The sequence below is a fragment of the Podarcis muralis genome, chromosome 3, assembly GCF_964188315.1.
Source record: "Podarcis muralis chromosome 3, rPodMur119.hap1.1, whole genome shotgun sequence".
NCBI lineage: Eukaryota > Metazoa > Chordata > Lepidosauria > Squamata > Lacertidae > Podarcis > Podarcis muralis.
In genome coordinates this window covers 56,029,481-56,054,213 of record NC_135657.1, presented here as the reverse complement: position 1 = coordinate 56,054,213, position 24,733 = coordinate 56,029,481, and the positions used below count along the sequence as shown (strand labels likewise).

At 41.1% G+C, this 24,733-nt stretch overlaps 1 protein-coding gene across 14 annotated transcripts in view; it reads left to right on the top strand.

Moving 5' to 3' along the window:
• DCPH1 (damage control phosphatase 1) overlaps positions 1-24,733 on the top strand; it is a 60,557-nt gene that overhangs the window by 22,428 nt on the left and 13,396 nt on the right. For 12 of the 14 annotated variants that reach the window (XM_028723681.2, XM_028723674.2, XM_028723672.2 and 9 more), the window contains 5 exons: positions 9,560-9,691; positions 13,870-14,126; positions 15,122-15,266; positions 17,137-17,322; positions 23,361-23,678. In XM_028723681.2, coding sequence (XP_028579514.2) covers positions 9,560-9,691; positions 13,870-14,126; positions 15,122-15,266; positions 17,137-17,322; positions 23,361-23,678 — 1,038 coding nt within the window. Of the gene's footprint in view, positions 1-633; positions 1,026-9,559; positions 9,692-13,869; positions 14,127-15,121; positions 15,267-17,136; positions 17,323-23,360; positions 23,679-24,733 lie in introns of those variants that run through there. The other 2 variants (XM_028723682.2, XM_028723676.2) reach the window with 2 other exon arrangements.

Sequence of the window (24,733 nt, the reverse complement as noted above, 5' to 3'; positions counted from 1 at the left end):
AGATAGAAATTGTTCAACAATGGAACTGACTACCTAGGGAGAAGCGCTCTCCTTTGCCGGAGGTATTTAAGCAGAGGCTGGACAGCCATCTGTCAGCAATATCTGTCGACTATACTGTAGTTGCATCACTGTAGACTGTGCATTTAGCAGAAAATTTGGTTAAAAAACCTTCAAGCTTCCTTCTATTTTTTTGCTCCCTGGAATACCTATGATGCTGCATCTGCTCTCTTTTTAAAATGTTTAAGCTTTTAATATATTTGATATGTTTACATTTTTATCATTAAAAACAATGAAACAGGAAAAGAGGATATAATATTTTAAAAGAAAGAATAAAGAAGAGCAGCCATTTGTCGTCAAAGCTCTAAACTTAGGGCTGTTTCATACTTAGGTGTATATACGCCTATAGCACTTAAAGTGTGCACGAAACGCATAGAGAATTTGCTAAGAATGCAAGATTTTAAAGCGCAACAATACACTGTGTGGAAAAGGCGTTTCAAACTCTCCCCACCCACCTGCAGGAAATTACAAATTAACTTGCGTTAACTCAACCTGCAAACTGTTAGAAGTCATTAAGCCTCGCCAGCTTTTCTGGTGCCACCATTACCCTAACCTGATAAGGAGGGCAATGCTTTCCTTGCCCAGTTCCCAAACATTTGGAGGGGAAGAAAAACAAACGTTATTCAGTTGGATAAAATCCAACTTCAAGACCTCTCGCGAGAAGAACTAATCAGCCGTCCCCTCCAATCTACAAGCTCTGCAGTGTGTGCCTGTTTCCCTGGAGACCGGCGTCGCTTAGCAAGATTTGTGCTGAGGACGCGCGCGGTCGATTTCCCGGGTAAAGTTCTGATCGAACGTTGGAAGCCGCGCAGCTCACGGCTGGCGCGTGGCGGCCCCGGGGGAGCATGAGAAGTAGCAGCAGCAGCAGCTCCCGCGGGGGCTCTGCCTCTGCCAGGCTTATCGATGTGACCAGCAACGCGCCGTTGCTGCTGCCACCTGCCTCGGCGGCAGCCTCGCTAGAAGCGGAGGTATGGACCCCCAGCTCCAGTCCTGAGCTACTGGTGCGCGGCTCAGTGCTTTGGGCAGGCCCCGTTCTCACAAATATAATATCCAGAGCAGGCACCCCCAAACTCGGCCCTCCAGCTGGTTTGGGACTACAACTCCCATCATCCCTAGCTAACAGGACCAGTGTTCAGGGATGATGGGAGTTGTAGTCCCAAAACATCTGGAAGGCCAAGTTTGGGGGTGCCTGATCCAGAGGCAAGATTTTCTCTTGGTATTGAAAGAGAAATACATTCCGTTGGTACATGTTGACTATTTACATGAGTAAATGTGTAACTGTGTGGTTGCCAGCACCCGCCCTTTTCCTAAATTCAACAGGTGAAACTTTCCTCATCGCTGAATCTCCGTGGTAGGAAAAGTGGCACCTCCTGAATTTTACTCAGCACACAGCTGTTATATTATAGGCATAGCAGCATCACCGATAAAGAAGAAAAAAAGAAAAGGTTTCGTCTCCTATCTTGGTACAGTCAAGTTGGGATGTGCTGTAGTTCCCTCTGTGTCGCTGCAGTAGCTCAGATGTGCCCCCTAGCTTGCGCTTTGTTTTCCAGTTCCGTTTTTAGACTCTTTATTGATGTCACGGTTGAAGTCCTGTTTTAACTCTGGCCCAGTCTTCAGTGCTGCAAGCCTCTGGTTATGGTGTTTGTCATGTGCCTTGACTACAGGTGACAGTATTCAACCAAGTTACAGTGATAAAAAGTGGTCCGCACAGTTAGGCACCAGCTCCCATCAGGTACAACTAGTGTGGCCAGTGGTCTGGGATGATAGAAGTTGTAGTGCAGCCACATCTTGAAGGCCACAGGTTCCTGATCCCTATTTGGACCAACCTTGAAGGTCCTGCTTCAGTTGCTCCTGGCTGAACAGGCAGCAACTGGAGCAGGGCCTTTGCCGTATCAGAGAACATGTCATCCCCCCACCCCATGAATTTTGCTTGGTGCCTACACTGTCATTTAGATACTAGAAAGCCATTTTAAATTCCTGGGACAAATGCTGGTTGGTGTTTTTGCCGCTGTTTTTAACGTCTGTTGCTAAATTGTCAACTATTTTCTTTATATGATCTTTCTAAAAGAGATGATAAGCTACCTTTAGCATTATCACCAGGAACGTGATATAAATAAAACATTTAAAGCATTGTTAATGCACACAAATGCGCACTGGAGTTGCAGTTGTTCAACATTCAGAACCTACTGCTGAATCTTTACAAGTTAGAGACCAGAGCCAAATTGGGATACTCAGATGAAGGGTGGTATATAAATATAATAAATAAAAGATAAATACAAACGGCTCACGAATAATAAGGAACAGACTACAGTGGTACCTCGGGTTACAGGCGCTTCAGGTTACAGACTCTGCTAACCCAGAAATAGTACCTCAGGTTAAGAACTTTGCTTCAGGATGAGAACAGAAATCACACGGCAGCGGCACGGCAACAGTGGAAGGCCCCATTAGCTAAAGAGGTACCTCAGGTTAAGAACAGTTTCAGGTTAAGAACGGACCTCCAGAACGAATTAAGTTCTAACCCAAGGTACCACTGTATAATTTTATGCTGTATGTTGTAATACTTGTTGGGTAAATTACTATATAGGAGAATTCTATTTCTTTTTATTTATCATCAGTATCAAATTGCAAGCATCCTTAAAAAAAATATAAAAAAGTGGTTGCCTAGGATTCTGGGCAAAGGTCTTTCCTAAACTTGCCGCTTGAGACCTGTGACCGAAGATGCCACATTGTCTTTCAGTTTTTTTAGAGCAAAACATTTGTTCTACAGAAATTCAGAGAGTTAGGCTAAGTACACACTATACAAATAAGCATCTTCCAAGAATCCTAAGTACTGCTGTTTGTTAAGGGTCCTACGGATTGTGGATCTATGAAGCGTAAACTATAGCTCCCAGGATTCTTTGGGGGAGATGTGCTTTAAGTATATGGTGTGTACACAGCCTTAGTTAACATGTTATATTGGACTCAATAATGTGAGCAAAGTAACATGGTTTTGTCTGTAAACTATGAATATAGCTGCTGTAAAGATATCTTACCACATCCACCCCATCATATAAAGCACTGTTACCACTTTAACAGTCATGGCTTCCTCCAAAGAATGCTGGGAACTGTAGTTTGTTCAAGATGCTGACGGCTGTTAGGACACCCCTAGTTCCCTGTCCCAAAGTGGTTTAACAGTCAATCTTCATGCCTATGGAACTCTGGGAATTGTAGCTCCATGAAGGGGTTACTCTGTGTACGGTCTCTGTTTTACTAGCTTACATATTATGTCACTGATGTGAATGGGTGACTGAATGTTGTCTTAGTCTTCCGTTCGTGTTCCTCTCTTGTTGGAAGAAACCCACACATCATCAACTTGTCTGACCACTCAGTACCTGTTCAGTATAACTTGCTTCATTTGTATTTTTCTTGGACAAGAAAGCTAACTACTAGTAAAAGTTTTGGAAGCAGCAAAAGGGAAGGCCCTCCCTAAAAAGAATTGTTCTGTGTCAGTTCTCAAGGTCTGGTAGCAGATCAATCCATTTCATTTGCTGTTTCATTTCATAGAGCACAGCTGCAGTGTGCAGTGTATGGTATAAAGCACTAAAGATTATTGTTTCAATTATACTTAGGTACAGCTTGGTTATTAAAGCTTATCTTTCGTAATTCAAGGACTAAACTGTTTCTTGTAAAATGCTGCAAGAGGGAGTATTTATCCAAGGTTTTCCTCTTTTCAGTTCTTTATCTTTCATCCAACTCAAGGCTTTGATCTAAAGTTCAGAGAAACCCAGGAAGATTGTTGCTCAAGTTTCTCATAGGACCTTTCCAGATGATGGGGCAAAAGACTAAGATTTCATGTGTAGCATTTTATTTGCACTACACTTATACTGCATATAGTTACAACACCTGTAATGTAATACCCAGTCTCCACATAACATATGGAGACAAGTCACTTTGTGGTTTTCATATGTTCACTTTAACTTATGCTAACCTTTTTCTCTAGAGTCCATAATAATAGTGTATACTGCAAACTCATTGATATTTATAATTAAAATTAGAACTGCAATTGCATCCTCTAAAAAGAAATATCCCATATCATCCAACCACCTTAGGGACTGCACTCCACATATTTGTAGGGTATACTCCTTAGCCTTTTCTTCTCCTGAAGAGGTCCCACAAAGCACTGGGTACTTTTGTAATAACATAGTCTCAGTGCACATGTAATACAAGCCCAGGAACAAAGTGGAAGCATAATCTTGGAATATGGAAGTAGGAGAGTGAAATACTTAGAATGGATGACAGTCATGGTAGTGGATTGTTCTGTTTGTTTGTTTGTTTGTTTGATTGTTTGTCCATCTACCCACCCACCCAAAGGATTTATAGCTCTCTCTTCACTGATACTAAAACCACGATGGGGTACAACATAAATATGAGTTTGTGTGAATGTAAACACATCAGATTTCCCATGGGGAAATTCCTTGTTTGAAAGCACCCTTCATGTCAAGATTCTGGATTGACATTCGGTGTTGTTTTTCTCTATATCCAGATAATTACCAGTGGTCCTGGATTCATAAACATACAACAGTTGCAAAATTGAGCATATTGATTTATTGGATCTTGTTCACTTACAGAAAAAAAAAGTTTATACGTTTTTTATAACAATAGCAGCCAGACAAAAACAACCAATCCACTTTTTTTTTTTGCCAGTGAGCAACTACTTATCTCTGTTCTTTCTTCTTTTTTCAGGCTCCCTTCCTCTACAAAGGCAAGGCCTTTTATAGGATTTGTTATTATTTTATAGTAGATAAATTAAGCTCCTCATCTGCACCTTCTAGTAGCAAGTAACGGTTTCCTATTAAGGCTTTGGAATAACCTCCCCACTGTCAAATTTTAAATTGTTAGCTCTTCAGGACAGGGACCTGTTTTCTTGTACACTGTTGGCACAACATTCCTTAGTTATTACATTTTAAACCTACTTTTCCTCTAAGGAGCTCAAGGTGACATTTATGGTTCTCCCCCTTCTTATTTAATCTCAACAATAACCGTATGAGGTAGGTTAGGCTGAGAAACAGTGGCTGGCCCAAGCTCATCCAATGAGCTACATAGCTGAATGGGAATTTGAACTCTGGCCTCCCAGTCCCCGGTCCAGCACTCTAACCACTACCCCACACTGATTCAATACTGATTATATTCTAAAATCACTGATTATATTCTAAATCCTAAGGGTGTGTTTGCATGGTTGGCTCCTAGGCTGATGTGATTTTGTAAAGTGTACAAGCAATCAACATAAAATAACTCTGTGAGCACCTTATTTTTAGGCATATATGTTTGCTGCATGGAAAGCCCTTGTGTTTAGAAGGTGACATGTAACTTGCATGCAGATCATTTGTGTCTCTTTTATTGCAGTCAATTGTAGCTACTTAACTTAAAATATATGGCATGAACTGTGTGAATGTCATACATTTTTATTCATTTAATTATTTATTTAACAGAATGTATTTATCAGTTAATCGTCAAAAACTTACCCATTTACATATGAGGTATCTACATGCAGAGCAGGCTACTTCCTCTCTTAATGGACATTATTTTTCTGTAGGAAAATGGTTAACCTATTGGGACAGGGGTGGGATGGGGGTGGGATCCAGGACAAGTGTAACCATCTGCTCACCATTTGGTGCGGTTTTACTTGCATTTATTACCTGTCCGTTTCATAAAACTGTTCTCTTCTGTGGGTTGCTTTTGGGATATGCAAGTATAAAACTGGTCAACCTGAAGGTTACTGGTCATCAGTAAGGTAATATTTCCTTTGATGACCCAATCGATCTGTTAGGTTCTGAAACTCTCCATAAAAAACCACTGAGCTTTTGCTGCCAGAAAAGCAATTTGCAAACTCTGTGTATGATGAAAGCAATTTTGCCTGTGGTCATAAATCTGTGCTTTGTAACTTTTGGAATTTCAAAGACACAGCGGGCATCCAAGCAAGACTCTCTTTTGTTTGCATTTCAGCTGCTTATCATCCAGATTTCGGTAAAAAAATAAATCACAGAAATATTTTCTTTTTAAAACTTATTTTTATTCTGTATTTCTTTCCCTATCCCCGATTGAACTTTAATTTTCCCATCCCTTCTCTCTCTCTCTCTTTTTAAAAAACTACTCGTGATTTGATGGACACAGAGAAATCATGTGATTAAATGTTTTTGGTGTGGAGTAATGTGTCTATGAATAACACATACGCAAAGCTGTATGCTTTATTTTAAACAGATTGCCAGTAAAGCATAATCCCAAGAAGATGGAGACACTATTAGAGTCCAAAATAAATGAATATATCTGATTTATAGATCCAACCCAGCAGAACATGTCAAGGCCTGTTTTTCCTTGCACATAGACTAAAGGGAAACAGAAATATCCAAAAATCACATATCACATTTAAGATGATTATATAAGGTTGACGCAATGGTTGTTGCAAAATGGGGAAAGCTGGTGGGAGTGTGCTACCTAGATCTTGCGAGGACAGTTAGTATAACAGATTGGGAGGCATGCTCTGCTTTTGCCTTTGCAACTTTTAAACCAGCCATATATGGTAGGCTCCATAAATATCCTGGGTTTGCTGCCTGACTGGAACTCCAAACACAGGAGATGGTTGAGCACCTGGCATAGTGGATGGGATGTGTTAGGCTCTGTAGTTCCGAAGCTATTCTGACACACAGTCTGGGCACATGGATCAGTTCGGAGTGGTTGTTCTCATCTCTCAGCCGCTTTTACTACAGCATTTCATATGGAAGTAGAGCAGAGGAAACCACTACCTCATTACTTTACCTGGTTTTTGATGCCCAGTCATCCAGCAGATGAAATGAGCAAAATGTATTTGCTTTGTGCATTTTTCCCAGCTTTATTTTATGCAGCCTGTTTCTTGGATCTCAGTGGATTTACGATTGCTAAAATATTCTCTGATTACAGTAACCTTTTAATTGTATATACTTTAGTGACCATCTGTGCAGAAATTCAACAGACAGGCCAACACCGCACATTTGGGAAAAACTCATTTGTTGGTGAAATAATACAACCTACAAATAACAACTAAAACAGCAGGAGCTGCTTTAAACAAACAAAGAAACAAAGAAACAAAAATAGTAATGTATAAAAATTTGCCAAGCACCAGAAACAATCTAGGTGCTGTACAGTTTCTTATATACAGCTTTTAAAGGCCTAGGAGCCTTGCTAAACATAATCTAACAGCCATTACACCCCATCCCATCCAGTACTGTTTGTTGTGTTTTACAAATGCAACAAAATACAACTCACATGCCAGGTGTACCTAGTAGGTAATAAAGACAGGACCTTTTAAGTGATGGCCCCTAATCCCTGGAACTCAGTCACATTAGTTCTGGCCTTCAGAAAGGATTTGAATGGTTCAACTGAGATGATTTTCTTAAGTTTACTGCTGGCTTTTAGACTATGTTATTTGACCTTGTGCTAGTTGGAGAGTATACAATAATGGGGAAAAGCAGTGATTATGGCGTAAAAACCTCTCAGATGAGGTGCTTAAAGGAATAATCAACAATATTTAAGCCATAACAATATGAAACATGAACCCCTTCCTGGGTCTGTGAGCATCATACCATTTGAGTACAGAACATCCTTGTAAATAAGCCCACGAAAGTTACTAGCCTGCACCTTATTTTGTCAACCTAAGAGACTCATAATTTCCATGTTGTCTGGAAAAGACTGAAAGCCTTCTCTTCTGGACTGGAACCAGAATGGAAATGAGGCTTGTTTCTTCCATGCAAGCTAGCAGCAGAGAAAGGGGGTTCCCTTTGTGTGTGGTCATCACAGAAACCAAAATGTTGCAAGGAGTAGCGGAAAGAAGGGAGGAAGAACAGAACAATCTGTCCCTCTTCTGCCATCCCACTCATTTGCCAGCACAGAATTCCTTGTTGCCTACAACAAGTGGACAAATTGCAGAAAAGAAGCCTGAAATAAAAGCACTGGAAGGTTTAGGTTTTTTTTTATATAAAATATTTATTAAAGTTTTAAACACACACATGGGATTACACAATAAGGTTTACAAAAATCATAAGTTTACAAAATAGAAAGGTTAACAAACTAGAAAAAAGAGAAAAGGAGAAAAGAAAAAAACACACACACATAGGAAAAATATATATAGAAAAGAAAAATCATAATAGCTAAATATAAAAAGAAGACAGAAAAGGTTTAAAATTAACATTAGGTTTTTATTTTTCATTCAGTCCAGAGTGTAGACAGATTGAAGCCAAGACACAAGGTGTGTTCAGGCAAACACTATCTGTGGGTATTTGGGAAGGTGGGGGCAGAGGCAGGCAGGCATGCTCCATCCCCATGAATACTGTATCACCAAGTTAGTTTAGTTCCCAGCCTTCACCGTATTGAGCAGGGAATGTTTACATGGGGCTTCTACTCACATTTTCTTGAATGCATGTTGAGCCGTCTGAATGGTTAGCTGAAATTTGTTTAGATGTCTTTGTCTGATTATTTATACACATAAAGATTAACCCCAGCCTTCCTTAAACCTCAAATCATAGCTGTACTGTTTATCTTTTCTTCATAGTGTTAAATGCAATTGTGCTCCAAAAACACATTAGGTTTAATTTTATTCAAATAAACAATGCAACAGTTACCCAGATGTCATCTTAGAAGCATATTTGGAAGGCACGTTTGTTATCACTTTCACAAATCCTTGCTTTTATTTAAGATAATTGGGCTTTGGGGGATAACTGTTGCCAGCTGTTCTCAAGACTATAGAAACAACATTCAGGATTCTTGTACAGCAAGAGAAATGTACAAAACTACAAAATACCACCAACATCCTGAGTACTGTGTCAGCCAAAAAAATAAAAATCCAAACATGTATTCATTTAAAAACTATACTGTATTCTACTTTCCCACTTTAATAGAATGTCTACTTTGACCCATGAGGCTGTTTTGACTTAGCCACACACACTTGCCGCACACACTGCACACCTGATGTCATATATGGCATCACCCATTAGGGCAGACAAAGTTGTGGCTGGATCATGGGGTTGCAGGCACTTCTTATCAGCTGATTGGCAATAGCTGGAAAGCCTGGGTCACAGCAATTTGCAAGCACCAATTTGCAAGCTGAATATCCCAATGATCAATAGCCATTATATAGAACAGAGGCCTTTCAACACCACTTCCTGGGTCTATCCCTCCAGAAACCACCATAGTCATCATAATACTTTAGCTGCAAATTCTACTCTGGCAAGGCAATCCAGAATTCTACCATGGCTGATGGCATCAAAAGTCCCCGAGAGGCCCAAGAAAATTAATACGGCAGCACTCCTCCCCCCCCAGTTGATTTTCTTGCCCAGGTCATGCACCAGATTGGAATGGATCCAGTAATCGGTGTCACCTCAAGCTGTCTTTAAAATTGGTCCTTTGCAATCCTAAGTGAAGCAATGACAGAAAAAAAAGAAAACAAGGAGTTCTTATTCTTTGCCTTTGACCCTGACTATACCATTTTCACTAGGGAGCTCATAATTATTTTCTGTCGGATGTTCCTGTTACTCGAGAGCAGCTGTGCCACTATCGGAATGCAGCAGAAACAGCTCGTAGTGAGTTAGCAGCACTCCTGGTGAAGTATGAATGTTCCCAGGCAGAGGTAAGTTTGGAACGGACATGAAAATGTTTCTTAACCTATTTGTATCACAAATGTTTCTTGACCCACAGAAAACATCCAGTGAGCTACACTTACCAGATGGTACATGCTGATAAATGCCTCATTTTACAGGTATCATGGGCATGGTTAGTGTATTTGGCTTGTGTCCAGAGGTTTGTCTCCTCTGAAGTCTACAAACTTTCTTTTAGGCCTTAGACTACAAACCAGAAGTTTCACTAAGTTCAGTAAGAATGACTGATATTGGACTATAACCTTGGTCTTGTTTCCCCTTGGCTTAGCCATCCAGGTCCCATAGCCCACATACTACTTAAATCTTATTGAAGTGAATGGAATGCGAGCAAGATGGCAGAGGAGCAGCTGAAGGGGCTTTATACTGTGTCAAAGCATTGGTCCAACTAGCTCAGTATCGTCTACCCTGACTGGCAGCTGCGCTCAGAGCTTTCATACAAAGGGCATTCCCAGTTTTAAAATGGTTTATTCTGGTTAATAAGACTTTGTATTGGCCATGCCTAACTAACCATTCACAGCACGCAAACTGCAAGCTTCAGGAAGTTGTTCTCAGGCAAGAAGCATGAGTGCTGCAACATCCCTGTGCATGAATAAGCACATGTACAGTGTTTGCTATACAGTGGTGCCCCGCAAGACGAATGCCTCGCAAGACGGAAAACCCGCTAGACGAAAGGGTTTTCCGTTTGCGATGCGCTTCGCAAGACGAATTTCCCTATGGGCTTGCTTCGCAAGACGAAAACGTCTTGCGAGTCTCGCCATTTTTTCCCCGCTTCCCCCCCCCTTTTTTCAAAGGCGCTAAGCCACTAATAGCCTTTTAGCAGCTTAGCCGCTAATCCTTTAATAGCCGCTAAGCCGCTAATGGGGTTGCTTCGCAAGACGAAAAAACCGCTAGACGAAGAGAATCGCGGAACGGATTCTTTTCGTCTTGCGAGGCACCACTGTATTCACAACGGTATTCTACAATTTGCATGGCCTAAGCACTGAAATTGGCATTTGTCATCCTCTAAACCACAGAGGGACGCGGGTGGCACTGTAGGGACGCGGGTGGCGCTGTGGGTAAAAGCCTCAGTGCCTAGGGCTTGCCGATCAAAAGGTCGGCGGTTCGAATCCCCGCGGCGGGGTGCGCTCCCGTTGCTTGGTCCCAGCGCCTGCCAACCTAGCAGTTCGAAAGCACCTTCGGGTGCAAGTAGATAAATAGGGACCGCTTACTGGCGGGAAGGTAAACGGCGTTTCCGTGTGCTGCGCTGGCTCGCCAGATGCAGCTTTGTCACGCTGGCCACGTGACCCGGAAGTGTCTCCGGACAACGCTGGCCCCCGGCCTCTTAAGTGAGATGGGCGCACAACCCTAGAGTCTGTCAAGACTGGCCCGTACGGGCAAGGGTACCTTTACCTTTACCTTTAAACCACAGAGCCTAGGGCTTGCTGATCAGAAGGTCGGCAGTTCGAATCCCCGTGACGGGGTGAGCTCCCGTTGCTCGGTCCCTGCTCCTGCCAACCTAGCAGTTCGAAAGCACGTCAAAGTGCAAGTAGATAAATAGGTACCGCTCTGGCGGGAAGGTAAACGGTGTTTCCGTGCGCTGCTCTGGTTCGCCAGAATCAGTTTAGTCATGCTGGCCACATGACCTGGAAGCTGTATGCCGGCTCCCTCAGCCAGTAAAGTGAGATGAGCGCTGCAACCCCAGAGTCGGCCACGACTGGACCTAATGGTCAGGGGTCCCTTTACCTTAATTTTCAGATTTCAGGGTGGTTTTCTAGACTTAAGGTTGTGAAGGTAGTGGAAGCGGCTTTCAAGTGATCATGTGTGGACTGGACCTTCTAAGGACATTTTTAATGACTGGGCTGGTACCATTAAGTAGAGTGAGGCAATCACCTTAGGTGGCAGATGATGTGGGCAGCAGCAGTCTCCCTGCCCAAGCTGGTCCCAAGTCCCTTGGACATTCCCCTCTGTTGGAGATTATAACTATGTGTGCCAGAGGTTTATCATACATCCCCTAATGTAGCCTGCTGCCCTCAAGTGCAGTGGAGAACACAATCCCATTGCCAGTGTTGATGTTAGACTCAGCTGCAATTCCAGTCAACTTCTGTCCATGAAATGAGGGTGGCACTATGAATCTTCTTCAATACATGGGTAAGCAGTATAATTTACTTGATCTGCAGATCAATCTGATGCATTTGTCCATCAAATTGTAAATGTAGGTCACACATGACAAAATAAGAAAATAATCTACAGACTTTTTTGCTTTTTCCACATTTTCTGTTTTTAATTAATGGACAGTCCATTAATTACATGTAAGAGAATGTGCTTTAATGCATAAACTTTTACATTGTAGCAAAATCCAGCACATTCAATACAGTGGTACCTCGGGTTACATACGCTTCAGGTTATATACGCTTCAGGTTACACACTCCGCTAACCCAGGAATAGTGCTTCAGGTTAAGAACTTTGCTTCAGGATAAGAACAGAAATCATGCTCCGGCGGCGTGGCGGCAGCAGGAGGCCCCATTAGCTAAAGTGGTGCTTCAGGTTAAGAACAGTTTCAGGTTAAGTACAGACCTCCGGAACCAATTAAGTACTTAACCCGAGGTACCACTGTAGTTGGTTCTTTTGTCTTGTTCTTTTATTGTGGGTGTAGGTTTTTGCTTTAAGGGGTATAGTTTACTAATCTTTTGAATTTAATCAATCAATCAATCAATTAATTTACTGCCCTTTATCCAAATATCACAGGGCTGTTTACAACATGAAAACACAAAACTCATTACATAGTTGCAAAAAGTGAATACATTTGTTGTTGCCAGATCCGTTTAATTAATTTTTGAGTGAAAAGTGATTTTCTTTCCTTATTGCATCTTGTTAGCATGTTAAGTATAGTTCCCACGATTTTGAAGTGCAAATGTCACACTTCAGCATATGGTGAACCTGAAGCTTTTCAAGCACCTGTTTCCATAAATTCTGTTAATTCTGTAAATAGCAGTTCCATTATATTTATTGTGCAGTTTAAAGTTTAACTGTAAATGCTGCAGTGGTTCTCTTTATTCCTGTTTAATAATCTGGTTTTAAACCCTCATCCTGAACATGTTTCAACAGATATTTGCAAAATAAAGCAGCATTGACTTTATTTTCAGTCAAGCACTTTGGTTCAACTAGTTTGGTGAGAGAGCCACTTTGAGAAGGTCCTGTGGCTGTGAGTGGAAGGCAAAACCTTCCCCAAGTAGCTAATTTCATTTCTGCAACTCACACTTTGACTCCCTCTTCCCCTATGCGCTTTTAACTGGGAAATTGAGAATTGTTATTTAAGGACTCAAATTGCTGTTCCGTAACCATATCTTAGCTTGAATAACTCATTTTTGATGTGATTTTTAAAAAAATTAAAAATCATTGTTCAGATAATACAGAAAAAGTAATGTTGATGAGGCAGGATGGCTTCCATTTATGAGTTCCATGTGAAATAAGAATAACAATCTTTGCTAAAATCAACTCCCTTTGTCAGAAGTTTGGGAAGTGGCTAGCATCATAGTAATTTTTAAGAAAGCTTTAAATACTGAAAGAAGGACACCCCCCCCCAAAAAAAAAGTGTGAGGGGAGGCAGAGCCTCACATTGATACTCAGACATGGAAGATTTATTATGCTGTGTTGCTTGCCCAGAAGCGTTTTTAGGGGCAAGAAGGTGCTATAAAACTAATCTGTAGTAGTAGTTCATTTGGGACATGTTTTGCAAAGAAATGTTTTTGAAGAAACTTGGTCTACTTAACATGCCCTGATTGATATAGTGAGGTAAAATATTTCTTTCATATGGTACTTTCAAACCAATCCTATGCACATTTACTAAGAAGTGAAAGGCACAGATTTCAGTAGACCTTGCTCTCAAATTCATGTGCATAGGGTTGTATCAGGCTTGTTCTTTTCACGCGTATTCCACCCTGCTGGTTAAATTTAATACACTGATGCAAGAAATTAAAACAAATTTAAGTGAATAGGCAAATTTAAAACTGTCCTGGGAAGGAAGAAATTCAGTAATTAAGATAATAACTTAATAACAAGTAATTAACTCATGCCCCCCTCTCCTGATACTTGAAAATGGTTAAAATATGCACTGAGTCATATTGAGATTTTCCTTGCATGCCTGCATTTCATGATCCATTTCTGTTTATAGCTTCAAGATCTTAAATCCAAAATAGCCTCTAAAGAAGTATCTGTTCAGGAACTGAAGGCTGACGTTGAAAGCTATAAGGAGAATGATGCTAGGCAATCGTCTCTACTCCTCTCCATGCAAAGCAGACTCCAGGAGATTGAGAAGGAATCTGGAACAATTGCCTTTTCTAAAAAACAAACAGACCTGAAAGCACAGGCCATTCTCCAGGAGAATTTGGAACTGAAAGAGAAAACCAGTGAACTGGAAAGTAAAGTCAGGTAAGGACATCAAACAAATTGACATCTTAACCTAAAATAATTGCCCTAGAGCAGCCTTTCCCAACCTGCTACTCTCCAGATGTTTTGGACCACACTTTGCTGCCTGGAGCCTGGTGGAAGTTATATTGGAAAACATCTGGAGGGCACAAAGTTGGGGAAGCACATGTATTTTCCACTGACTTTTTTTAATTTCTGTGGTCAGTTGGAAGATGAGAGCTTGTATGTAAGAGCTAATAGGCTTCATAACACTAGTTTTTTGAGTAATTGTTTTAGGAGACTATCATGGGGACTTCGTCAAAAACCTTACTGAAATCAAGATATGCTACATCCACAGCATTCCCCTGATATATGAAGCTTGTAACTAGATCTTAGTAGCTTGTTGGTTTTATCCTGTTTCTTTGGTGATAGTGCCTAGAGATAGGGAGGTATGATGTAAAAACCTTTGTAAATGCACTATGGAGTTTGACCTAGACTCCTATTGAGTATAGTTTGTGACCTGATTTCTGATGGAGGGCAGATGTTTTAGAACTGGAATTTTCATTTGGTTTAGTTTAATTACATTTACATCCCACCTTTCCTGCAAGTTGTTCAGGGTGACATCCGTGAAGCCTCCCTGAAGAGAGCATTCCACAAGCAGGGAGCCACTACAGAAAAGGCCCGTTCTTGTGTTGCCACCTTTCAGGCCTCTTATGGAGTGGGCACATAAAGAAGGGCCTTAGGTGATTAACACAGGGTGCAGGTTAGTTCCTTTGGAGAGAGGCGGTCCTTGAGGTCCTGAGCTGTTTAAGGCTTTATTGGTCGAAGCCAGAAACTAACGAGCAGCCAGTGCAGTTGGGCCAGGATCAGTGCAGTATGCTCAAACTGTCTTGTCCCAGGGAGCACCCTGGCTGCTGAATTCTGCACCAGCTGAAGTTTCCACCGTATTGATGTAAAAATGTTCTTTGTTTTGTGTCCATCATATAAGCTGTTTGTTTTTTTGTTTTATATCTTTTTAGAACCTATTTGAATGAGTCCGAAGAGAGCAAGACCCAAGCCTCTAAGGCCAGCAGGGTGCATAATGAATTCATTGCACACCTTTGTCATTTCTTTGACATGAGCATAATAGAGAAAGAAGAGCCACAGGAAATGCTGCTCTCAAAGGTTTATGTTTTATATAATAATTTGAGACATAGCCACATTTGTATGTATATCACACCAGACCCAGAGTTCCTATTTTTTACCATGTCATGTGCAGATGATTGAAGAGCCTAATGAGAAAGTGTGACATACATAGCGTCGTAGGGGCTTTGAGGAGGAGAAAGTCTGAAACCACAAATATTCAACAATGGATGTGCCAGAGCAGGAAAGCATAATTTGCAAGAAAGGACATGGTTCTGAAAAAAATGCAGGCATGGATCCAGATTCATATTGGAAGGTCAAGCTCATTTCCTTATCCAGGGCCACAGGTCCAGTTCAGAAACTCCCTTAGAGAATCCCAGTCCTGTTTCAAGAGCCCAGTATTAGGTCCAGGCATTCAAAACGGGCAGATTGCTGAAAGGGATATCTGGGAAGGGAGATGCAATCCTTAATGACAATAGCAACCCCTCCTTCCCGCCCACGTTGAGGTTGAGGTTACATCTGGAAAACTAGTGGACACATCAAGAAGAGCTTCTCAATTGTTCCCCTCCATCTACCCATGTTTTACATGCCAGGTTCGCATGTTCTTCTCATATCAAATCACAAATAGCTGCTGTTTTACCTTTTAACTGATCTGACATTTAAAAGCAGCATCTCTGTGATTTGTGGGACCACAGAGTGTTATTGAAACTGAGTGATTGACCAGAAGAACCAGCTGCGTTTTCCCCTTACCTGGTGTGTCCACCTTCTGCCACCATTCTACTAAAAAAGGTAATGGTACCCCTGCCCGTACGGGCCAGTCTTGACAGACTCTAGGGTTGTGCGCTCATCTCACTCTAGAGGCCGGGAGCCAGCGCTGTCCGCAGACACTTCCGGGTCACGTGGCCAGCGTGACGAAGCTGCTCTGGCGAGCCAGAGCAGCACACGGAAATGCCGTTTACCTTCCCGCTAGTAAGCGGTCCCTATTTATCTACTTGCACCCGGGGGTGCTTTCGAACTGCTAGGTTGGCAGCCGCTGGGACCGAGCAACGGGAGCACACCCCGCCGCGGGGATTCGAACCGCCGACCATGCGATCGGCAAGTCCTAGGCGCTGAGGTTTTACCCACAGCGCCACCTGCGTCCCCCTACTACATTCTACTACATACCCCTTATTACCTTAATTACCTTATTACCTTCATGATAGCTCTTCCTTTTCCCAGGCATTCAGAAGGAGCCCACTATAGCCTGCTAAGCACATTTCCAAGGTAATATAATTCTGATAGCCAAATGGACCCAAACAATCCTGTCCCCCTGAAACAAGCCAGTGGTAAAGGTATTCCAGTGGTTAATATGTATGGTAATAATGAAAGCAGCAAAAGACCTAAGGCTGGAGCAATGCCGTAGAGCACAATCTAGCATTTTATAGGTGGTTGGCCCTAAGCAAGCTCCTTGCAATGTTTCTTGACATAAGACAGGTTCTTCCATATTCACCACCACCACACATTTAACCTTGCTTTACATGCCCAAGAGGTAGAGAAACTGTCAACCTTGAAAAGGGATGTAATTATGGTAGTAAACCCAGCGAGTGGATATAGCATACCTGATCAAAGCAATGCTTCATACTTATCCAGAAATGGTTATTCTTTAGGATGTGTGAGATGTGGCCCAGTAATGTGTAAATATCTATGTTGTGAGACCCACGGAATAGCAATAGTACAGAGCTGTAAGGTTGTTTAGGTTATGGCAGAAAGCATTTGTATTACTTGAAAGAGTTTAACTGTGATTGGATCATGGCTTTAGTTTAAAAGAAAATAATTATAATTTGATAAGCAAGAGTATTTAAATGTGCATAAACCAGGGAGGGGGAGGGAAGAGTGTTAAATAACCACTTTTAACTAGCTTCCATGCTTCCAGATCAGTGACATGCACGAAGAAAATAAAGTACTAAAAAGACAGATTGCCACACTCCAGGAGACCACGAGTGTTCATGACATGGAGTCAAAAGCAAATAGAGAAACCATCATGAGGCTCGTCTCAGAACTGAGCAAAGAACAGAGGCAGGCAGCATCCTGCTGTCAAGACATGGAAAAGTTAAGTAATGTAAGTCTTTTTCATTTTTCTGTTGTGGGGCATCGAGTCTTTATGCAAAGGCTTACAGTACTTTGAAGAGAGGTAGGTGGTCGCTTGTCACAAGTTTGGGGATGGAGAGAGAAGTATATGTGACAAAATGTTTTCTTAGAATCAGACTAGACAAGTGCAAGCATTTTTAATAGACAAATTGCCATATAGGGCTTTAACCTTTTGCACTTCACAATGGTCCCTATCTGAACTTGGAGCCCCATGCCTGATTTCCATGTGGGGAGAAAAAGTCTCATTGATGTGAATGGGAGTTTTTTCCTTAGGAAAGTTGGACTCCTAGAGGGGCTTTAACTCTTTAACCCTTGTTCTCGATCCAAATTCAGATCAGGAACATAGCAGGAGAAAATGAGTTGAAGCTTCCCTACTCTCCATACTTGGGTTTCAATCCAGATCAGACCCCCTCACACTGTCCATTTGTTTTTAAAAACTTTGTACTTAAGGACACAGACATTTCTTTGTTTTAGCATATACCAACTGCAGGTGTCCCTTATTCGATGCAGCTTCCGTCTTACAGTGAAAGAGCTGCCAGATGACATTTGAAAATTGATAAGTTTCTAAATTCTCCTGCTAAACAAGCAACTGTAATCAGGGGCAGCTGTTACACTGAAGTAAGCACACACACACACACACAAACATATGCACAGGTTCCAGATGGGAATCATTTCCCTGCCTCTGGTCTCCATCTCTGTATGGGTTATTGCGAACTGGGGTACCTCGTTTTGATTTTTTTGATTCAGATACAAAAACCCCAAACTGGTTGACTGCAGCTACAAAGGACAGCTGTAGCAACTGGATTTTAATCCAGAAGCCATTCAAGCAACCAGTCATGTAATGGTAATAAGGTAAGCAAATGTGGTTGTCCGCACAAAGTTGTAGTGGTTCTCGGTGCAGGAAGAGTTCAAGAGTTACTGAAACAGATGTTCAGGCAAGCATTAGATATGAGAAGGTGAGCAAAGAGAAAAGATCATGAGTCACTCAGCTGATCTGGCTTAAATTAAAGGCTGATTTATCTAATAGATCTTAAATGGGTAAATGCTTTTAAAATGCATCATTAAATGAGTTAATGCTTTTTTAAAAGGAACAATAAACATGTCACATGAATCTTGTTGCAAACACTTCAGGAGTACATCAAAATATAACGTTAAACTTATGTTTTGTCTGAAAACTTTAATGGTAAACAATGGAACTCAGTCACGTTTAACTTGCATAACAACAAGACCTTTGTGGGATATTGGCTTTCCAGAAAACATAGATTCTGTCAAAAGACACGGCCCGCATCAGATCACATCTCAGCTGAACTCAATACAGTCCTGAAACTTCTATACTGTTGGTGATAGTACTTAGAGGAACAAATATGTTCTTTATTAAGGGATGTGGTCAGTCATACAACTTATGAAATCATGGAACACATTTGATAAATGATTTGGATTGAAGTAAACACTGCTTTCGGGGTTAGTGGTCATGGAACTTCCCAGATTTCTTGTACAGTTATGTCACTCAATTCTAGCCCTTTAAAAATGTTCAGCATAGATGTCACACATGTTTACAGGAACTGTGGTGCACTTAGGAATTGTTGTAAAGGAAGGAATATGGCCCTTTGGAAAGTCTGTTTTGTAAGCATAGACTACCTGCCAAAACCACAATGGAGAATACGGCAGTGACTTATATGCCAAATATTAACATTTCGTTTTATTTCATGAGATACTGGAAACATGGTCAGATCTTAATATATCAGTTGTTTTGAACACTTGCATTCAAGCCACTCACCTATAAGATCCCACCCTTCATCATACGTGATTTTGGGGCAGGTAAGAACAATTTAAAAAACTATTTAAAAATAAGAAAACCATTAAAACAGTCAAGACAGCAACAATGACTTTTTAAAGAGTTGAAACTGGGTGAAACTTGATAATGGAACTTGATTCAACATATCTTCTTCCATCTTCAACTGATATTTTCTTGCCTTCATCATGATAAAGGCTAATTGGTGTGTGTGAAACACTGTGCAGTATAGATTTAAATAAAGGAGCCCCCACTCCCCTTTATCTGGTTTTGTATAATGTCATTGCAAATTTTGGTCTCTTTTTAAAAATACAAGATCATTGTAACAGCTTTGACGAGATGAAGTGTCATGGGAAGAACCTGAAACAAGAATAATAATTTAGGAACAATTTTCATTTGGACAGATGGTAGATTCTGCCATTTAGACCATTGCCAATGTCACTTTTTCTTTGTTTAAATAAGGGACAAAAATTCAAGTTATAAAAAATAATAATTCTGTTTCCTTGGGATTTTTTACCCCAGAGTATCTGAAAACTTTGTCAAAAAGGAACTTGAAGTAATTTATAAATCTTCAGTTGCTCCTTGGGACACATATTTTTAAAAAAATCTTTTTTTTATACAGAGACCTGTTCCAACCTCAAAGGCGGTACTATCACTCCCCGCTTCCCTTTTACATTGTATTGAATTAATATCTAGTTTCTCTAAAAGCATTTCCAAGGGTCAGTTCACATAACTCTATGGAATCTTCCATAGAAGAGTGTCATAGAAATTTTTATAATAAATAAATACTGCTTGCAAATGTGCTTGTACAAACACTAATTTGCCATTTCACTTCCGGTTTAATAGCAAGCCATAGTTTGGCATTCCATCCAAGCCAAGCAACCTATGCTTCATGTAAATCACAGTTCACCCACAAAGTAGGATCGTAAATCATAGTTTGAACTGAGTTTTTATTCCTGATATTTGACAAACTATAGGTTTATAGTATTCAAATGGGCCATTGCACAAACGAAAAGAGACATGATTTGCAGTAACAATAGTTTTCTAGTTTGGAAGTAAAGTCAAGAAGGACCAGAGTGTTTCTGCTCTTTCAGGTTCACTGTTAAGCTACTGGATCCTGTGAGCTGTGTACTGTGTGTTTACTGTGCTAAATGCACTTAACTGTGGATAATTAATTCACGTCACAAGCAGAAAAGCTGTGCCACAAACAAATGAACATATTGCTTGTTAGGCAAAGGCTGCTGTCTGAGTTATAATTAATAACTGGTGCTACAAAAATAGTTAACTGAAGTTTGAAATTAGTAAAAGAAAACTTACTCCTTAGCACTGGATAGGCTAGGATTAGAAGGCTGTTCTGAAGTAGGAGATCACATTCTAACTTGAAAGTGTGGGTCACTTTTTGAGAATTGGTGAATTTTGCTGTAAGGTGCTTTCCTGTAAAGTAGCATGTATACTTTCTTGCCAGTATGTATATCACTGCATGCAGTAAACATGGATGCTAGGATATCTCCGCTTTCCTTGCCTTTTTGAGCATTATGGATATTAGCTCTGAAAACCTATGCTTAGGTTTTCAGAGCTAATATCCATAATGCTCAAAAACCATAAGGTTGTATCCAGCAGAAAATAGAAGGAATTCATCAGCAGAACAGGGGCGGGAGGCAATTTTTGGCAAATTGTTGTTTCCTCTGAAGCCCCCTGTGCCTCCCCTACATCTGCTAGGGGCACGGGTCTGTAGAGAGGAGGGAATAACTGAAAAATTCCTCTTTGCCTGATTGCACTGACACATTCTGCAGTGGATGGAAGCCGTTGGACCCTACCCACAAAATGCAGAAGGGACTCTGGGTTCCCCATTTTGATTCTTTCTCCTGGAATGGATGTCTGCCTCTCTAGTCTCCCTGAAAACCACAAAATGCCACAGCTTTCTGTTAACTTTCTTCTATAGTTGGGAAACGTTTCCTAATTGTTTGATCTAAATCAGTTTTCCTGTCATTGCTTTTGCTTGTCGTCCCCTCTTAAACCTCCCCACCTCCGTGGTTCTGAGAAACAGTTTTTTGTTGCTTCCTTTCTTGCATCTTTTACAAAATGCTTGAAAATCTTGCTTTTCTCTAGGATAGACACACCAAGCTCCTTCAGTCCTTCCTCAGATGATGTTTCTTTCAGGCTTCTTATCAGCCGTTCTTCTCTTTGAATTCTTTCCTCTCTGGTACACTCTTTGAATTACAGTGCCAAGAACTGTCTGCAGTTCTTCATCAAAGAATGAAACAAATGTAATCTGGAATGTTTGTTTCTCTCTCATTAAATGCAGGGTGGCTGCTTGTAATCATTTTGTTTTTCTTTAAGGTAAAGGTAAAGGTACCCCTGCCCGTACGGGCCAGTCTTGCCAGACTCTAGGGTTGTGCGCTCATCTCACTCTATAGGCCGGGAGCCAGCGCTGTCCGCAGACACAGGTCACGTGGCCAGCGTGACAAGCTGCATCTGGCGAGCCAGCGCAGCACACGGAAACGCCGTTTACCTTCCCGCTAGTAAGCGGTCCCTATTTATCTACTTGCACCCGAGGGTGCTTTCGAACTGCTAGGTTGGCAGGCGCTGGGACCGAGCAACGGGAGCGCACCCCGCCGCGGGGATTCGAACCGCCGACCTTTCGATCGGCAAGTCCTAGGTGCTGAGGCTTTAACCCACAGCGCCACCTGCGTCCTCTTTTCTTTAGAGATTTCAAATTAAGCTGTATCCCAACCAATATCATTGCAATTTGACCTTAATTTTGTCCTTCATTGCCCCAATACGAAAGAGTGCACCACAGATTCTAACTTTCTTTTCTGTATGAGCTTTAGAAATAGGAAAAAGTCTCTGTGCCCCACATGCACCAACATGTGTGAGGGACGTGGCTGCTTTCTGGGCCTTGCATATGAATAGCAACATACGTTTTCTGTTACTCACAGGAGTGGTTGGAAGAATCTGTCCATTTGTTTCTCTTTGTTTCTAAACGATGTTGTGCTGCACCTGCGATGAGGAAAGAGTGCATTTGTTGAAATAATATTGCAATCTGAAATTGTTTCCTCAATTTTCTGTAATATCAGTAATTTAATTCTTGGCGCTGGATTAGATTCCTCCCCACCAAGATCTTTTAAGAAAAGTAGCAGGAAAATTAAATTAAATGGAAGGATGCCAAAATATACAAAGGCAGATTTTGTTGAATGTGACGTCTCCAATTAGAGTAGGTTTGAGTGGTGACAAGTATGCACTTAACACTTCTCATTCTTCTTATAAAGAATCTATTCTTAGAGTTGGGATAATTAGGGAAATAAACTTGACCCTTCAAATCTAGCATTCCACTTCCCATTTGGCATCCAGAACCAGATAAGTCATAAAAAAAAACAGAACAACCTTTCAACATGCACTCAGCTGGTTGCCTAATTCTTGCATTTTGCATAGAATAAAAGTATTTCCTATTCCCAGTTGTTAATCAGAAGGTGCATTAAACTTGTAGGATTAATAGCCATTGCTGTTTTTATATATTGCGTCTAATTTAAACAGTTTGTTTCTGTGTCCACAAGCATCTAATGTTTTTATTGCCAAACTCCCACAGCGTTTCATTAAATATCACCAAAATTTTGCTTTGCCAGTATTTTTTCTCTGAGGCAGTGAGTTTTGGAAGCACATTGTATGAATGAGAACCAAGCACTTTGTGTGTGTGCGTGCGCAGGCGCTTGCTTAAATTTTAGACTCTCTACTGCAACAGTGCCTCTCCAAAGCATCATCTGTGCACAGAAGGCCATTCTGAGCTGATATGGAGAGTTTGTGATGGGGCAGAGAATCCTCATAAGTATGTAAGAATTTTAAAGGTATTAAAAGTAGGTGTCATCTAGTGATTTATAGGTGGGACTACATCATTTTAGGAAATAAATAAATATCTTCTTCTTCTTCTTCTTCTTCTTCTTCTTCTTCTTCTTCTTCTTGTTATGTAATCTAGACTTCTATGAATGGCATAGAGTAGGACAAGCAAGCCCAGGTCCACATCCCCAAATATTCCCTTCTCCTAGCTTGTGCTGTGCTTTATTGTCTTATCATGGATGTTCAAAGGGGAAAGTATGGTGAGCAGTGGACATGGCCCCTAAACTTCATGTTGATTACCCTGAATGCAGAATCTGCAAACCTTGTGCATTAATATAGAAAAGGGATATTGGGGCTACAATATGATTGCTGTGGCTTTTATTTAGGATCTGAGCAGCACCACGGCAGCTAAGCAGAACCTCGAGAGGGAGATCAGAACCCTCCAAGAGAGACTGGCTGCAAGTCAAAGGGCTTGGGAAGTCTCACAGGAAGAAGTGAGCCACCTAAAGAAATGTTGCCATGAGAAAGAAGAGAACCTGAAAGCAAGCATGGAAGAGGTCAGGGCTGAAAAGCGTCTGCACGATGCATTTAAAGAGCAAATCACCACCCTGCTTGGAAGCAGCTGCATTACAGCCAGTCGATCTGAGGAGGACATTGTAGAAAAAAATCGAGAAATGGTCCGCATGGAGGAGAGCAAAAAAACAGTATGTGGATGTCTATTGTGACTGCTTGAGAAGCTTTATTTTCTGTAGCTTATTTTCTGTGTGAATTGAAACCTTGCACATGTTAGCTGCCTTGTTCTGCATAGAACCTTTGCAAAACAACAAGAAACAAACAAATCTAAGCCTTTCAGCTTTGGAGTTTAAGCACCACAGCATCTGCCTCATCATCCCGGAAAGTAAGCATGGGTACTTTGCAGACAATCCCAGAGCCCCATAGCAGAAACATGTCCAATTAAATCAAAGCTGATCCAATCCTTTCCCTGACCACAGGTCCACAGAGAATGCATTTTTTGGCAGTAGTGCTGCTGCCCTAAACATTTCAATTTGGCCAGCCTGAGCATATTTGGCCAGCCTGGGTGTATGGCGCAGAGCCTACTTTCCCTGACAATAGAGAGCCTTCCTCTTTTCCATTGCAGGGGAAGTGATCTAAATACGAACAATCTAACTAGGGAGAGGCATAGCTGCAAACAGGCACTCATAGTAGTGGCATGGATGGAGGCTGCCTTCAAAAATAGTAGTAGTAGAATGAAGAAAAGTCCTCTGGTGGAAAACAATCTATGCACATAAAATTATTTATGCCCTGTGGCTTTTCTGTTGCATGAGAATTTTGATATGTAAACTCATGATGAAAGTATGTGCATGCATGAATTACAGCATTAGATGTTCAGAGCTTTGCCAGATCACAAGGCTTTTGCAGAATATATGAACCCTGTCAGATTTCAAGTTGCAACAGCATATCCCACCACAATACTCAATCATTCTCTTTTTTCATCATTATCTTTTTGTATGGTCTCTTAAATTCCCGTTCATTACTGATAAGAATTGGTTCCATAACTGTTGACAAAACTTCCAGAGCCCACTCTTCCCTGTCTTTGAAGACTTCATGTGCGGCATTTTAAAATGAAACAGGCAAATTATGGGCAAAATTTTAAGTCTGTCAGGTGAGTTATTAGGAATAAAAATGATCAGTTTCACTTTTGGGAGGCCTGTCCATCTGTATATTGTGCAAGGCTGCTTTTCATTGTTAAAATTTCGCT